Source organism: Colletotrichum fioriniae, assembly GCF_027942845.1.
Source record: "Colletotrichum fioriniae strain IMI 355084 chromosome Unknown scaffold_14, whole genome shotgun sequence".
NCBI lineage: Eukaryota > Fungi > Ascomycota > Sordariomycetes > Glomerellales > Glomerellaceae > Colletotrichum > Colletotrichum fioriniae.
Genome location: NW_027076850.1, coordinates 1021292 through 1039646, shown reverse-complemented (window position 1 = coordinate 1039646; position 18355 = coordinate 1021292). Strand labels below are relative to the sequence as shown.

General features: G+C 51.9%; 1 protein-coding gene across 1 annotated transcript; it reads right to left on the bottom strand.

Annotated features, from left to right (window-relative positions):
- Positions 1-854: 854 nt before the first annotated feature.
- Positions 855-3672, bottom strand: N0V96_010426 (uncharacterized protein; the record flags this gene model as incomplete). The annotated part of the gene is made up of 4 exons (XM_053197010.2): positions 855-2207; positions 2270-3199; positions 3265-3426; positions 3514-3672. 4 exons carry the CDS (start codon positions 3670-3672, stop codon positions 855-857), a joined length of 2604 nt encoding a protein of 867 aa, XP_053045499.2.
- Between the last annotated feature and the right edge of the window lie 14683 nt (positions 3673-18355).

Sequence of the window (18355 nt, the reverse complement as noted above, 5' to 3'; positions counted from 1 at the left end):
TCAAGATATCCGCTATCAAAGACCGCCGTATTCTAATGATGTTGCGTATAAATTACAAAGACCTCGGGGCATAGCAGCAAGCTCTCATAGAATCGTGGCTTACTAGCTGAAAGGGAATCTTAAAAACTGGCAACGTCGTCGTGGGTTATACACCTGATCCCTTGAGTGCCTCCAAAATTAACCACACGAGCCTGCATCATGATGTACAACTCGCTGACACCCTAATGAATAACAGCAGTTGCGCCTCCAAATACGTACAATGGACCCAAATAAGTCACGCAGCTGGGTAAGCAACGAAATCTTTGCTACGGAGTAAGTCGAATCTTACTCAAGGACCCGCCCACGTTCAGGCCACAAAACTCGGCCAACATACTTCAATGTTTCTTCCACACATCGAGGTGCCCGCCCAAGGGTCGTCAACCCGTCCGGAACGACGCACGTGCCCCCACTCGGCCCCCGAGACGTCCCCGGCGCCGTGGAATGCGGGGGCCAAACAGACGCCTACCGCTCCATCATCTGTGAGCTTGAGCGAAAGAGACATTCCGCGTTGCTGTGGATAAGATGTTTACATCACTTACGAGCCCATGAAGTCAAATTCATCTTTCAAAGACGCATACAATGGTGGCCGGGTCATTAGTCACATACAATGAGGCTACTGTAATCACTCAGTGAAATACACGTGGCTGCTTTCGCTATGCCTGCTCCATAAACACCATCTCATGCCATTGATCATCCGTTCGAGTGAACCCTGTGTCACTCGCTAATCCAGCAACACCGCCGTGTTGCCAGCAATTGGCCAATATTTCGAAACATGAATAAGCCAGATAATGCCGAAAGAAATACATTGCAGAAAGCTATGGCAAATCCGAGCTCCCAGCCCGCGAAGGTCGCCCTGCCGCCCCCGAGCCAAGGTCCTGCAATAGGCTCCGTAGACTCTCGACCAAGGGTGGTAGAGGTTCCGAAACCACTGGGAAGTTGTTCCGGAAAATGTCTCTCGCAATGGAGAGAACCACGCTCGGATTGGAAAGCGACTCCACGCCATCAGCAGGGTTTCCGTTGATAGTGATGCCAGGCACTCCGCGGTCAAGCTGAAGAAAAGCTCTCGTGTCCCGGTTTTCGTCCGAATCCATCAGAGTGTATCCCGATGTAGACCTGCTGTTGCTCATGCCGTTGCCAATTTCTTGGTCGGAACCATGTCTAGATGCTGAATATGATAGCAGCCCATATGCCCATAACGTGAGACATGCGTAGTACACGGCAATAGCGTTGAACTCACGCAGTGATGCAGGTGGAAGCTGGCGAGCATGGTGAAAAATCTGACCAGCATGCCATATCGCGTGACGTGCCTCGGATGTCCTTACCCAGCTGTCCTCCAGGCTGGTATATGTCCTACGGGCCTCATCCTCTCCCGATTTGCCAGCAAACGTCTGCAAGATGTCGGGAGAGACGTGTAGGAGCATCATCAGAAGCTCTGACATGACTGCAAGTTGAGCTGTGGGCCGCTTTGATGTGAGGATCATGGTTGAAAAGTCGTTCAAATCTCGGTAGAGCTCCTGGTACTGTGTTTTGAGCCACAGGCGGTGGGTCGCATTTCTCTTGCTCGAGAGACCGTCGGCATAGAACTTGATGGCTTCACGATACGCCGCTATTTGACCCCAGTAGCCATGCAGCAAGGCCATGTAGCACAATTCTGTATCAACCAGTTGATCGAATTCGTCCAAAATTTCGGTACAGTGCATCACTTCTGATACACGAGGAATGATACGGTCTTGGGCTGCGTTTGTTTTGGCAACATACACATTCCTCCATTGCTCTGCGGATCGTGCCCTCCATAGATCTCGAGAAGCTGGCAGGCTGAAGTTGAGCTCGGTGTAAGACATTAGTGGGTTTTTGCAGAACCCGATAGAAGTTTGAATATCGTGAAAGAACATATGCAAAACAAGGCGTTTGTAAGATTCACGCTTCGCAAATTTGCGCCACTTTGAGTCCAGGATCTCGGGGGAGTCTGTCATCGTTGGGATCATGGCTGAAGAGTCTGGTGGGGCCGAGAAGTTTCCTGCACGTCTGAGCATGGTCATCGGAGGCTGCAGAAAGCTCTCTGCGATCTCCATCTTTCGTTTGAAGCCACTCCAGATGCCAATGTCCAGATTGAGCATGAATGCTTGTAGAGCCGCAAGCTCTCGCGTGAAAGAGTTTGAGCTTTCGAACTAGGCAATCTTAATAAGGTAATTCGCTGTTAGGCGGATGGTCAAGGGGGCTATCGACTTACCAAGTCTGCTAGGCCAAGCCGGAGCACTTCATGTAGCGAGAACCCGAACTGCCACACAGCAGGAATGGAGATATACGTAGCACCGCTGGACAGAATACCGGCAAGCAGTTCTGGAATAGCAGCAGCAGCATCAAACGTCGCCAGATGAATCCAACTGTCGCTCTGGTGCTCATCGTGGATGAAATGGGCTTGTACAAGATAATTCAGGAGATCCAAAGAAGGAAAAGATGGTGTTCGTGTGCGGCCGCCCTTCGAGACTGTGCTAGCCACCACCATGGCCAGGAGACTGTCTCTTGAGAGGGAAGTCATCTTTAGCTTCGTGCCCGGAGTGTTGATGAGCTTATCGAAAGCGGGAGAATTAGCAAAGGTACCGTTGTCAAGGATAAGCTGCTCCTTGTCCTGCGGTGACGCATGATGCAGCGCGTAATCCTTTGGCCCCGGCTCCCACAGCCAAGGCGACCGCTTGAAGGCCGCATGTGCCTTTGACGCATTTCTTGTGTTGGATTTTGACCGGCTGGTTGTGGTGGACTCGGGGGTTTGATTGATCTCAGGTTGTGGGATGGTTATGGCGTCAAAGTTTAAGTCCCATGAGGAAAAGTCCATGTCCTGGAAGTACGTGTGTACTGGATTGAAGTTGACAATATCGTCCATCACCATGTCCATGACAGGGTTCGAGAAGCCATCGTCCATGTAGGAGGATGCGTCCAGATCATGGCTCATATCGGGGTTTGGTGGCATCATGACCAGTTTGGAGGCCGTATAGACGGAGCTAGTGTCCATGCTACCGTTCATGTCGACGCTCATATGCAGGGTTGATGTCTCGGAAGGGCTGGAAGCGCCATCGATTGATGTCCGGTGAGGATGTGTACGCTTCGAGGGGACTTCGCATGGTAAATTCTTGGATCGACAGCGAGAGCATGGCTTGGCATCCTACATGTGTATCAGTCTACTGGTACTTTTGGGCAGGACTATAGTTTTTCCACATGGGGGGTTACCTCGCATTTTGACTTGGAAGCGGCACAATTCAGGCACGCCTCGGCAGCCCGATCACTCCTCCGTATGAAGGTTCTGCCCTTGCCCGTATTATCCCGGTCGTGGGTTGTTTCGTGGCGGGTGAGGAGGTCAGCTCTATTGAATCGCTTGGGACAGCGGGAGCACTGGTAGGGACGAGCATTCTCATGAGAACGTAGATGCCTCGTCAGATGATCGGCCCGCTCGTAAACGCGCTTGCATATATGGCATACATGTGTCGAAGAGGGAGATGTATCGGATGTGCTCAGTTTGCGTTTCCCGAGCTGTTGGGGTAAAGGTTGGGCCGATTGTTTCGGCAGTTCCGGCGGGGAATAGAGGGGGTTCAGCATGTCAGAGCCGGCGGCATCGCAAAGGATGTCGATGCCGTTCATGTTATGTTTGGCAAACGGTCGGCGGGAGGGAGGAGGGAGAAGGATGTAGATGGGGCCGGAGGTTAGATTGAGTTGGAATTGATGATGAGCTGCAGAGGCTCTTTGCGCAAGTCTTGCGACGGCAGCGGCATCAGGGAATTGGGCACCGGGAAGTGGCGGGGAAAGTTTACCTCAGGACGGCAGCAAAGTGGAGCACGCGAGCTCATATTCTGGGGGAAGGCCCGCGGTGGGCAGGGCAAGAAACACTGAACGGGCATGGCCGCATTGCGGGCATGGTAATTGGCATGTCACGGCTGCCGGGGAAAGGTAACTCCCCGCACGTATGAGTATGAAAGGGTACTTTGGCCGACCTCGACGCTCATCTGTACCTTTTTGCGGGGTTTTAGGCCCAAACCTAAGACAGCCGACCTGGAAGGGGGGGAAATACATAAATACCCAACGCCAATGGGGACCAGAGCCGTTGGATTTTGCCTTACTGTGGTTGGCTGTGGAACCGGAGCAGATGGCCAGGCTGGCGGACGGCAAGGACGGGACGGGAGCGTATTACCTATGCAATGTTGATGCTCGATGCGCTCGCACGTTGTCGAGAGTCTAAATCTGACTGACGGTTCGTTGCAAGTCGTTGCACTCGTGGGCCTTGCACACCACCTGTTCCGTGTCGACTAGGCCCATGGCTGTTTCTTCCTTGTGGGGTCGACAAGCCTTGTTCATGAATACGAGGCGGTTGAGACAGGAATAAGGAACAATTCGAGAACAAATACCTGGGACAATCTGAGAATAATGGGATTGATAGCCCTGCGATTCTGTGATTGACGTCTCTGCTACATTGCTGGGCATCGAAGACTACTAGGCATCATGGTGGATCGAGTTCAAGAAGAAACAACTCCATTAATGGGGACAAAATCAACTAAAACAAGCAGCAGTGACAACCTATAGAGAGCGACGACATCCTAGAGTATCAGGATAGGTCGGGCGAGTACTAGCTCCGAAACGGGCTATTGACGACTTTCACCCTCGCTACAGTTTGGTAAAAGCAGACCAGGAGTGATGATGACGTTCTTATGAGATCGGTGGCCTAGGCTCATGACTTGTTTCTGCTGGTCATCTATCTTCTGTTGCTTTTCTTCGAGTCAAGAACTTCCCATGACTGAAACCTATCTTGAGCTTCGATTTCTCCTGTTTGACAGTGAGTGCTAAGATTATCCCAGAGAAGACCCATAGATCCACTACTGTTCCGTCCAGAGTGCCCGGTTGCGGGCCGGAATGATAAGGTTTGCATATCTGATCAAGGTACAGCAGGACCCTGGAGGAAATGGACTCCGTTGCCATAAATAAAGGTGACGGGGGAAACAAATGAGATATTTGTCAGGGCCCTGGGTCCTGGGTCTCATCTGACTTCAAATTACCGTATATTCGGGCTTTCTGTCGTGCGTGAATTCCCCATGGCCCGGCGGCAGGCAATTTGGTTCTCAGGTAAGGTACGGATAGAAGGAGCGGATTCCCGTACTCCGTACTTTGTACTCTGTATCCACTCGGTTTCGACAACTCACGTGAATGAATCTTGCTCACAATTCACAACTCACTTGAAGAATGAATGAAGAAGTTGCGATTGAGAGTGAGGCAGGCAGGTGGGGACCAGTGCTTCAGATCGGAAAGTGAGGGAGGAGCGCATTCATGACGCGGGCCAATCAGGCAGTTGGTACATCAGACAGCAGGTGCCATCGAAAGAGTTGTCAATTCTCAACTTCTCAACCCAACGCAGCCTCAATCCATCCTTGCTTTTTCTTCCCTTTCTTCCACCAGCTCTGGCCGCCATTTCTTCTGTCACTTTTCCACTCCTTCATCCTCTTTCGCAATAACACTTCACAGTGCTCACTGCTGAGGCCTGACGTCCCTCCGAAACTGACGGTGAATGCTGCCAAGCATCGTCTCTTCACACCGGTGTAGTAGCTACCCTTCCTTTCCTCCTCTTCCTCGTCCAACTCAGCTTGCCGACCCCTGAACAAATCACCAGCGCTTGCAGATATACCCTGCCTTGTTATATGATGCATCCAATCAATACCTGACTCTACTCATCGCTGCGATTCAGTAAACCGATTCGATCTTCGCACAGCCTGGCGCTATCCAACCTAGAGGGAATCCTCACCGCGCAACAAATCCATGGCATCTAGGCCAGGACTACCCGTGCTGTCACTTATGACGGTTTTGTATGTCTTACGATGAGAGACATGGCCGCCCACACAATCCTCATCTTTCCCTTGCCAACCCAAGCACTGGCATCTCCCACAAGGCGGCTTTTCAGGACCCCGTCACGATCCGTCACGATCTGTCAGAGACCCGGCAACCCACACTCTTACTCTTGCCATCTCGCCCACAGTCATTCCTGAGGGCAAGACGTGCTGGGACGCTACGAAGTTAGGTTCTTGGACCTGGATCTCAGCTGGAATGCGCCTTCCTGGATGCTGGCCCTGCTTTTTGACAGGCCTCTGAACTCCCTGTCGAGTGTTGCAGGACGTCTACTGGTGCGTCCTGCACGCCGTTTGGTGCAACGAGTCTGACCCAGCTGGCAACTCCAAGCTACCTTACAGCTGTGTGTGTCAGTGGAACCGTGGGATCGGGACCGATTGGGCTGATAGGGGGACCTGATCGCAACACAACCACCTGAACCCACGCAAGCCCGAGGTCCGCCATGCATCACCGCTGTTTCCGTCCTCCACGCCGACCTCCCATCCCCGTTGTAGCCCGTCGGTCCGCAGCTACAGACACAGCTGCGAAGCCCCGCGCCGCAATCCAGAAACGACTTGTCATCACTCCAAGGGCCTGCAAAAGATGCAGCTCGCAACCTTATGCTGAATATGGTCATTAGAATCGCCCTCCTTTGCCAGGTTTCCATCCAACGCGATACTCTGTTTAGAGAGACTGCTACCTTAATCCGCACTTGATATCCAGTGCCAAAGTACCTCTTTGCTTTTCGACTCATCGTCTCTTTCCCCTTTCCAACTGCGATACCACCTCGATCTTGACCGATACACACATCAGGGGATCGGGGTTTCCCCCCATGCAACGACAGGCATTGCTGTGCCCATTCGTCGCAAAAACGGGCTCAGCAGCAGCCAATACCACACCCCCGGTGTTATCTCCGAGCAAGCCACCTCCCGCGTCCCGTCCGGCACTGTCGCGATCGGGGCCATGCGATGTGCTCCGGTCCATACAGGTGTCTTCAGCCTGCATCTGAATACCTACTCCGTTCTTGGTCCCAAGATCGAGGGTGGGACCTGTACCAAGGTACACACCACTCGAGTCCCGTCGCCGTGTCCATACCTCTGACATCGATTCCGATTCGAAACAGTCAAGGTTCAAATGAGTTGCGAAAACGAATAAAGAACCTGTATGGTGTCTGATTGAAGCAAGTATGCCGAAAGCGGCTACCATTACATTTCCAAACTCCCCCTCCAGGCCCAAGCCCAAGCGCCAGTTGGTTTGCCCATGTTGTTCTTACCCCTCTGCTCATCCATCTCCCGCCCATTCAACCCCTCCAACTGTACATTCCGATCTGAAAATCGGATAGACATGGCTCGTTAACATTACAGGGCCAGTACCCAGATTGGCCCACTCATCGATTTTGATCTGCCCCCTTTTTTCCCATTCCCTCCAATAAACCCAAAAAATGACGGAAGAAAGAAAAAAAAAAGGATGAAAAGAATTCCTCGTACTCGAACAAGCACAACCCCCTTTGGTCATCTCATTCTCGCTCGCACACAGCCCCTCAATCTATAGCCCTTGTGTGTCGCCGTTCGCCGTTGTCCCGGGGTATCGTAATTGTTTTGGTGGTTCCCAATATCGCATCGCAGTCCCAGCTATATGACTCTTGATCGGGGGATTCAGCGCTGTACAAGAGTCAGCCTCACCGCCACATCTTTGCAATGACGCGGGAAGAAGTTGGAGAACTCACATGAGCTGTCTTAACCGCAGGGGGTGCCGCAGTAGCCGCACTCTTTTCCGGGTAGTACCCACACCTCTTTACCTGAGGCATGGCACGTAGGGCAGCGAATGCCTGGGAGAAGGTGCTGAGAAAAGAGAGTTAATTCAGGCCCTGTGTGGACGTGGGGTGCAGCCATGCACACTCACCTGTTTCGAGCCGCTCTTGGAGGACGACGATGGCTTCTGCTGGTTTCGGAAAGCGGTCTTGTCGACCTGGCAGTGGTTTGAGCAGACCATGTTGGCGAGATGTGATGGCGAACTTGGTTGGTTGTGTATGGTTCTGGTTCTGGTTCGTGGGATCTGGATTCGAAAAGGTGTGGTGGGGGTTGAGTGGTTGGCTGGCTGGGGTTGGACTCGGAGTCGAAGTGTTGTTGATGGAGGTTGAGGTTTGGATGCGTCAAGCTGATGTTCCTTTACCCTGTAAAATGTCCGATGATGGCGATCTGGACAGGGCGAGAGAACTCCAGGCGGCAACCGTCGATACTTATAGTTTGGCAGATTCCTTTGAAATCGCACGACAAGGACAAAGCACTCGCTAGCTGGGCCGTCGAGACGGGCAAGGACCAGGTAGGCACGGCGAGGGAGACTTCGCTCCAAGGCGGGAGCGGGTGTTCCAAGTCCCTGTTCTGGTTACTAGTGCAAGAAGAAAATATGGCAGTGCCATCTGATAATAATCAAATCGGCGAGCAACCGGCGGAAGGCCGCCAGCAGAAAAGTAGCAAGCAGCAAAAGAAACCAAACAGGCCGGTAGACTGGTACAGTGCAGAACATGGCACATATCACATTCTGGTGCGGGACTAGCAGAGGACCCCCCGGAGGCGTAGGTATCATCAGCAGTTCAGCGATGAACGACGGTGGCGCGAACCAGGTTGCCAGGATAGGCATGGGACAAGGGTCTGAACGATGGGGGATGTGGATGGATACCTTGGGATCACTCTCGACTGTACCTACTCTGTTCGAGGGGGGGAGCAAGGTGGGGTGGAACCAGGCCCCATGGTGATGGCTGAAGAATTGTTCATCGGGAACGACCGTAAGGTACGGTACATGCACGCTTCGTTTGTGTGTGCGTGTGTGAGCGTAGGTAGTTGCGTGTACATGCATCCGGGTGTGTCTCTTGTTTCCTTCTTTTTTTCTGGCCTGTCTGTCTGTATGTATGTTTCCTTGGCTTGGCACGACTAGGCAGAGCTAGTTCTTGGGGTTCCTGTCTATGGGGAGGGAGGGGTAGAGGGGTAAGAAGAAGAAGAATTAGAAGAAGCAGACGAAGATGAAGGCGAAGAAGGGATCAGGAGTTTGTGCGAGGATAGTACTTTGCTCTACGGCAAAACCAAAAAAAAAAAGCCCATTCTTTTACTTGCATTTTCATTCTTTCCTTTATGCCGTGGCCTCGTGGTAAGACAAGACAGAACTCCGAATCAGCTCAAGCCATGAAAGCCATGAAGGTGCCCTCTCCAAGTCTCTCCAAAATGGGGGGGACACGGCTCGGCTGGCGGCGGCTCCTCTGGGGGCCTGGCCTGGAGGGATGGACGGAGGTTTGGTTGATTGGTTTCTTTCCTGTTGTTTTGTTTTACCGTGTGTTTTTTTTCTTCGTTTTTTAATATTCCCGAATCCTCCTTGTTTGGAATTAGATATTACCGGGGCATCATCACCACACGGGAAGAAGTGATGGAAAGCGAAAGGTGAGGCAGAAGCGCTATGATGCCAGCTACCTATCAAGGTAGTACTCATTATTCCTCCACCACACACACCTCTCTCTCTCTCTCCTTCTCCTTCTCTTTCTCTCTTTCTCTTTTTCCCTTAAACCATGTAAATCCGGATGCTCCCCCTTCTCCCCAACCCCAATCCCAATCCCTCCAATCACCCCATGCGGCCATGCCCCCTGGGGTTGCTCATTGTCCCTGGCGGGCAGTCGATCGCGAGGCTAGTGCAGGCAGGGGTACATTCGAACAGGAGCGAGCAGAAGAATAACCCAGATGAGTGGATGTTCCAGAGCTCTGTTCGATCTGCCCCGGGATTCCGCGCCGGGGAATTCCTTCTCTGTGCTGTGTGACTTTGCAGCAAAGAAAAGAGAGGCGGAGAGCGGATTATGTACTCCGTAGTCAGCAGCAGAGGTACTGCGTAGTCATTTGAAGCATGGCAAGGTTTAAGGTATCTATCTTGGTGAAAGAAACCGTCCCCCCTGTTATGCCCCCCTCCCTCCCCCATACTGTGTATCTATTCTCTCTTTCTTCCCAGTAACGCACGTATGAGCGGAGAAAGAATGGACTTTGGGAAACTCTGTAATAGTGTATCCGTATTACACTTCATACACTGACCCATGTTGTCCCATGTTGTCCCATGGAGTAGACCCCTCCCCGTGGGTTCCTTTACTTTGAACTGCATGTATCCGGTAGCCAACGGAAAAACCCTGCAGAATTATCGCAACCCCCCCCTTCCAGAGTCGACGTGGAGGCTCAAACGGCTCTCTGTCCCCCCCCCTCTCTTCCTATGGTTCTTCTTCTTACCCTAGCGCTTCCTTTTTGGGGTGTGGTTTAGAGGGGGGGGAGATCGGTTTATGGACTCCACATCGTGGATGGGTATGACGAAACACCAACGAAAGCGAGAACGCGATACTTTTTGGTTGGCACTAAGGTAGCTCGGACAATATTTCAAATTGGCTTTTTTTTTCTTTGCCTTTGGTAGAGTTGAGAAACATGGCAAGTGTAGGTAAGGGAGGGGGGAGCGGAAAAGAAAAAGCCCCCTTAGGTACCTCCATCGCAAATACTATCGCGTGCCCGTTTGCTTTGGTAAACGCCCCCAACGGGGACTAGGTGACTAGAGTGAGAGGAGAGGGGGGAACGGGACTGTGGGCTCTGTGGCTGTCACGGCTGTATTAAAATTCAACCACGACGAAAGGGGGCCTCGTAATCCTCTGCAATAGAGCCATGGAAGCTGTAGTAGCAATGCAGATTGCCAACGAAGGCACAATAAAGTTTGGAGAATCTCTGGATTGCACGTTGTTGGGATAAACCGATGGGCATGGCAAAATGCACGTAATAAGTCCAACCTACCTAGTTCCTGTTTTTAGCGGGTGCGAACTACTGCGTCGAGATGAATAAGGTAATGGAGATCCATTAAGAGACGACATATAGCTTCTGTTGTTTGTGTGTGTGTGTGTGTGTGTAAGTAAGCCTGTAAGGCGAAAAGGTCGAACGGTAGTGTCAAACGTCCACGAGGGAAGATGCTTGCCGGGGAAGGGTTTGTATGGCTACCCGTCCGGGGCACTGACTCCCAATGACTCCTTTTGATAGGCACGAGGTGATATTAATCCCGGGAAGAAGCTGTACCGTAAACTCTGTTTGCTGGCTAAAAAAAGGTGACGGGAAAAGTGATAGAACCTCGTTCATCTCTCCTCCGAGAACGAAGGAGGGAGGGGGGGCGAAAAATGCAAAACAAAAGAGAATCTAATTGTTGCTTTCCAAGTCCCAACAAAGTCGATTATGTTCCTTTTCTGCAAGCCGGGATATTTGGATTCCTGGGATGGGATTTGTGAGCAATCATAAATACAAAAACAAAAATGATTAGTATGGAGAGCCTGTCGCAGAATAAAAAAAGATAGCCCAGACATTTGCCTACCTACCCTGGAGAGAAGTTCCAAGGTACAGATGTTCCGTACCTTAGAGACAGAGTGAGAGAGTTTGGAATAGCAGCAAAGCAATGAACGAATGACAATGACCCTGGTCCTGTCTTGTTCGGATGACCCTATTGGTTCATCCGGGGGGCTGAGTGGCGCTCCTTTTCCTCTCGTCTCAGGGGGGCCCGGGTGGGAGGTTGTGGGAGGTTGTGGGAGGTTATGGGAGGGGAGGGGTTATCGCGGCTGGTGAAGCTCACCTTACCTTGACTACGTACTCCGTACCTACCGTGATGATGACCGGCGGCTGCTCGATTGGTGGCTTGCCCGTGGGCTTGTGCGTGCGAGCACACACACCACCACCACCACCGCCACCATGACACCTTTTGCTGCATCCTGGGATCTCGCTCATCATCTCCGGCATCTCCAACGTCTCCTCACATATCGCACTATGGTCTTTCCAATCATGTACGTTCTGCTTCAACTGACACGCACACACATATACACATATATGCCAGGATCTTTTTCTGTTTGACCCATGCTGCATGCCGATGGATCTTGCAACCGCTGTGGTTGTCGATGTGCTCCGTAGATGGAGGTTAGTTGTACGACCTCACCACACTCCTTCCTGGTGGTCACTCGTAAGGAAGTAGTGGTCGTAGTGGAGGAGGCGGAAGCCATCGCCCCTGCTTCCCTAGATCCCAGGGCTACATAGTAAGATGTTACCAGATCCGATACCCACCTTTTTCTTCACACTTCCAAGGTAAGGTACCTAAGGCAATGTACTCCGTACCGAGTATCGCTTTGATCGATGGCCTTCCTTTTTTTGCCTACGCAGTACCTATCTTGCCCTCCGTCACTTTTGCGCAATTCGCTTTCTGGCTAATGACCACCAACCTTGCTACAAGTGGTGGTTTTTAGTTCCATGTTCTTTTTCGGAGGTAGCCCTTGACTTGAGCTGAATCTCGAACCTCAGGTCGACCGTATCTCACCAGTGTCCAGTCCATACACCAAGGTATGCAGCAGAATCTCAGCCCAGCCCATTCCATTACCCACCCCCAGGTTCGAATTTCCCAGCCCTGTCTAGCTTTTTCTAATTTTGTTGATCATCATTCGTTCCTGTCACATGGTGAAATCTGGACCGTCGTCTAAAAGCGCCCAGGCCCAACTGCTAGGCTTCAGGGCTGAAAGCTCCGATGCAGCGCGCAAGCTCTCTCGAGTCGTCTCGCTCTGGCTGAGCTCAGCTCCTCCCGATATGAGAACCTACGAGGTATCCGTACGTACACTACGGAGTAATCAAACTAGGAACGTCGTCGTTGAAGCCCCCCCAGTTCCTGCCTAGCCCTGCCCAGAATGCACTCAAGCGGGGCTAACACGTGTGTAGCAAAGCGTAAAGGGAGAAGCGACAAGAGAACTCAAGGGACCCCCGCGTCAAATCTCTAAGAAGTACAAGAGGGGTTTGTTCCTTCTCTGCGCTTCTCACGCTTACGAGGGGGAAAAAAAAGAGAAGGCATACAGATATGCCGAGTCGTTCTCTTGCATGTAGGTACGTACATCCGTCAACCTCGATGGGCGCATATCTGTACATTGAAAAAAAGAAGGAGAACGACCTGCCTCTTTTCTGTGTCACAACAGAGAGCTCTTACCTCCATGTCGCTTCCGTCAATTGGAAGTATCTTGTATCTTTGTATCTTCCATTGCAATGACCAACTTGGAAGGGAAAGTGCGTGCGAGTGTGGGTGTACGTACCGCGAGAGCGAGGTTTGAACTTGCAAGAATGTAAACCACGATCCGGGGTCGATCATCGACATCAAAGTCTTTTTCCTAGTTTTACCGAGATTTCAAAGCGTGGAATGTGGTTCCTTGCCTCAGCTGCTGCTTCTTTTCTTTACCTTGCGCTCCCTCCCCCTCCCCCCTCTCTCCTATCTCTGATTGCATGCCCTGAGAAAACTGAGCTCGCAAACCGCAGTGGATCCAACCACCGCAAGAGAACAAACATCAGGTCCCCGTTTCCCCTACATCATTTCCTTCCTTTCAATGTCAATGATACCAAGGCTTCTTTCACGTTTGGTTTCTTCCCATCCCTTACCTTGCCATCCCTTCATTTCTTCCAAGCTAGAAACGTACGACCATGGAAATGTTGCTCTGTGGCCCACCCTCCTCCGAGTTTTCCGCAACGTCCTCCACTGCTGCAAACACCCGGCCGCGGCAACGCTTTGCTCTCACTTCGCCAAATCACATTTACTTTTCTGGTCTCTTTTTTTCTAATGGAATAATCCGTTCCATTCTTTCTTTTCCCATGGGACCCAAGGTTCGCGTTTGGTTCAGATCCCACCCAAATGTCTCCACTTGACGCACAAGTCCGCTTTCTTCTCTTAGTCCCTGCTCCACGGACTTACGGGCTCCCTTGCCCATAATTGCTTTTCTCTTTTCCCTTCTCCTCATCCCAGGCTCCTTAGCGTCCTGTTCTGCAACAACTCGCCTACGCATCGATCGAAATTGGTCATGGGCTCTCTCGTTGGACTGAGAGGTCAACGGTGTCCTCAACGTCCCTTCCGCACCGTGCCCGCACCCACGAACTACCTAGCTATCGTGAGTAGGGACAAAGAGCAGCTCGGCTCGACGGAAACTACGAGACCCCCCCAGTGGAGGTCTGTTAGGAATGTGAACATCTGGTGCCATCTCTGCTCGTCAGTTAGGAGTCCAATTCGAGGTCAGCGGGATCTCGCTCATTGTTCGCGATATCGCTGCTCCAGTGGATGGACCACACCTCGAAACGTGGGCGGTCCTGGCACACCCTCTCCAACGTCGACCACGATACCTACCGGCCTGGCGCTGCTGCTTGTTACACAGCTCACCGACTACTGCAAGAGGCAGGAGCCTAGCCTCATCCCAGCAAGCTGGTTCAAGGTGGTCGCACCGTGATCGGCCGCGTAGACTGTGACGTTCAGCCGTATCCGCCATCACATCCCGCGATCTACGGTGCGCACACGCTACTCGTCGTTACCGCGGTGTGACGAGGCCGCAATACGAGGCCGCAAAAAAGGTGAATGTGTAATACCACAGCCCGCCCTTGGTCCAAGCGACGCCAACGAGGTTTGACACATGTGCCAAGGTTTGGACACAATGTGACGTCGCAGTGGCCTTTTCCAACGTCTTTGCATCTCACCCCATAACACCAGCCCTGCCGAAAGACACGAGATCATACGTTTTCGGGCCTCCGGCTGTCGTCCCGACTGTTCTCGCAGACGTGCCGCCGTGTGTCGGAGGCATTGCCACCAACCTCCATCAAACGAGGGAGGTGTGCAACTACTTTGCGCTTGGCAAAGTCGCCGTTGATCGATGAGATGGTACCGCGGCTTGTGCCGTTCTGGCCAGGTGTAGCTCATTTCACACCGAACCGTTCAATGGCAGGCGATCTTCAAAATGCATGTGGGCAGACTCATCAACAATCATCGAAGGGTCTGGATTCAGAAATTCCGATTCCATCTTCACCGAAATGTGAATCGACAATGTTAGCTGGCGCCGACCCAGGAGCATCATAAGACAATCTCGTGTCTCACACATCTTGGTTTCAAATACCCAACAGGCGAATCGACGTGTCGATTGTTCTCGGCGAAATACCATTCTTGTCATTTGTGACCACTACTAGCGGAACACAGAACACGCACGCTCTGAGCCTCCAACCAGTCTCAACGACTAGTCAGTGGTCACTACCTTTAGCCGACGTACCAACACACCTCCTGCAGCCTTCATCTGGCAGTCGACGCCTCCAACATTTGACCTGCATACTCGTGCAGACAGCTTTGTGCGTAACACTACGGACATTCAATGTCAGAATCGGGGGGTCGTTTGGGTGCCTCAATGCCCACCTCCTGCGTGGACGTCCAGCATACCAAGAAGCCAATGTGACCTGTCATCTCGGAGACGAGATGCGCGGTCGATCAGTCAGTCTCTCATCGAAAATCGGTACATGCCCGGCATTGTCCCAGCCTCCGCTTCTAATTTCACTGAGGCTGCAATCGAACGGAATAAAGTGATCTGTCACATTAACTACAACTTCCGCTGCAAAGCTTCACTGCCCGCCCCTTCAAAGACATTCTCTTCGTCACTATCACTATTCAACAGTTCTACGATCTGGTCGCGCTCGAAGTATGGTGAGACCATGGAAAAGAGCGTTAATCTTCCTCTTGCAAGGATGTGTGACCAGTAACTTGCGTAATTTCGAGAGGCTCTGCTGTCGGGAAGTTCGACCAATATATCGAATTAAACCGGGAGTGTCTAGGTCAAGCACAAAAGAGCTACTAAATCTACCGCCCTTGCTTCGGAAAACCTGGCTGCACTAGTATTTCCTATGAAAACATTCCATTGACTGCTCCGGACAGCATCAAGCACGAGAACAAACAGGTTTTCAGCAATTCTTTCGCGTATTCCACGACTGCATATCAATAACGACAAGTCCCTTGCGGTGAGGGTACTTGCATTACATCTGCAAGCAACCGGAGAGACGTGGTGTTTTGGCAGCCTTCAGCTTCGATGGGCTTATGTCTCATCAAACCGCCAAACGACAGTCGCCAGGATCCTCAACAGGGACTACGGCTGTTTCGTCTCCTCGTTTGGCTATGCTGGTTCATGGCCTAATTGATGGCTTGCCGCTCCAAGTCTTGAACTCGAGGTTCCTGACACATGGTAATCACCGCTTTTTGGGCAGGGCTAAGAGAGTAACGATTGACGTAAGACTGGGATCCAAGTCTCAAGACAGCCCCATTTCGAAGCTCCATCAGATCTACGAACGATCCCTCCCTCAATCTCCTGATCATCTCCATGGAAAACACCAAAACCTCGGTAACATGCTCATGGACGGCAGGCATACCTAGCTAGTCGACCAGACTGTCGGAACCGCCCGCAGCAACCCAGCCAGTGTACCACATGGCCAGTCACAAAACCGAGAAGCAATGGCGGGTTATTGCATCTTCATCACTATTCAGTAACCAGAGGCTCAATCCCTAACGGTACTTTTAGATTGAGGGAGATCTCGATGATGCCCCCGCCAAACGACATTCCCAACTGACAGAACAAACGCATGTCTCACTTCCCAAACCCTTGCCCTTTGCATACGTACTTTAGGTACTTTGAACACCTTTTTCATGGCCAACTCCTAACATTACTCGAGAGCTAGGCGCTTGGTGATAGTCTTGTTACACCGCCCTAGTTCCCGCAACGCCAGGTAACCACCAATCGCCTGTCTCAATATCAAGCCATAGTCCTGTCAACTTTAATTTGGCGACGTTGGTACTCGTTGCGGACAGGGAGATGGCCAACCTCCGATGGCTGCAAGTTGAGCAAACTGGTGCTGGCTTCTTCTTGACGGCTCGAGGGGATGGACTGTCGAGATGCCAACTAAAAACCTGCAGCTGAGGCTGCTTATTCCGCGGCGATCCCCTTGGTCGGATCAGTCGCACCGGCAAATCTACCTCCAGTGAGAACTGACAAGTTGTCAACTGTCGGGCCGCGCCAGATATCATCTAGTCCGGCACTATGATTGCACATGACGGCGATTATTCCTTTTTGTCTTACAGACATGCAAGATGAAATTGGTCCATTGGACAACTTTGGAACAGTCTTTCTTATTCTACGTTATGACTTGTCTCAAGACCAACGGTCACACTGAGCACCTCGCCTTTGGCTACCTATGCTATCACACCCGCCACAGCGGGTTGAGACTTCCTGGGGATCGACGCACTCCCGCTTAGCTTCATCTGTTCTTTTCGGTGGCTTGCTTCCTGATGCCGAGACTGCAGCCCACAACTGGTGCCACCGGGTTAGGTATCCAGGCAGGAAGGGTTGCCAATCGTGCATCTTTCGGTGCCAAGCCGCAAGAGCCGGGCAGGGCTGCAGCGTCGTCTGTTGAGCCCTCGCCGGGGTTGAGATTGTTGTGGGTGGGGTTCATGAGAGCCTTCATTTGTCGCAGACGACCAACGCATCACGGCGGACAGAAGCAGTCTAGAACCTTGCCTTTACGAGCAAAAATTTCAACTGCAGTCAGTCCTCTTGGCACGGAAATGGGTGGTGGAGTCACATCCAGAGTCGTTACACGGCGGCTCAACGAGGACCGATTCCCGTCGAAGAAGCGGCAACAAAGCGGCAGGAGGAAGATGTCCTTTTTTCGTCCGATGTTGAATAACAGCAGGGAACGGGGCCTACCGGTGGTCGGATATGATGCCCCGTCAACTCGGAACCCTCCACCATCATCCACCATTCCTTTTCAGGTTACACAGTCTCGAGAATCATATCGTTCAACCTCAATAAGAGATTCTCTTGGTCCGCGAGTCTATTGTCTTCCTTCCCGGCGTCGTACAACAAGAAGCATGTGTGCCTAGGTGCGACGTGGGGCAGAAAAGAAGAATCTCATGGTCCCACGACATGCTGACGGGAACCGACAGCTACCCTGATGGTCGTGACACTTGCAGATAGACAATACGCCAGTGGAAAAAAAATAAAATAAGAGGCTGGTGATACGGCCGACATGTCATTGACGAGGTGTACTGTCCGTCCTGCATATCCCGAACAAGGTTGGCAGGTATCCGCTCCCGTTCACATTGCCGTGACTATTCGTCAGATACGGATATTGCGGTGATAATTCGTCGTGTTCGACTGCTACACAGTAGCATAGAACATCCTCATAAGCCGCGTTCGTCAATACTCAAATATGACAGATCTTTCTCGGCAGGCGGCGGTCAAGCTCCAGGATGGCCGGCACATGCTCCCCCCAGATCCGGTCACGTTGGACAGTGAATGAGACCATTTAGGGAGGGAGCCGTTGACAGAAGAGACAGGAGTGGTCACACGGAAGCGACGACATAACACGGATTGGGTCTCTACGGCCCCCAAAAACATAGTCTAGATGTGTAGGTGAGATCCCTTGGTTTAGTCATTTCCTCTCCACTGCATACGGTACGGAATTTGGGTTCCATCCCGCCTCGCGCTTCTCTGCGTCAAGATCGGCGCCCCACAGGTTTGTAGGTTTGTATGTGTGCTGTTCGTCCTTTTGCGCCCTGTCTTGTCTTGTCTGTCATGTGTGTGTGTGTGTATGTG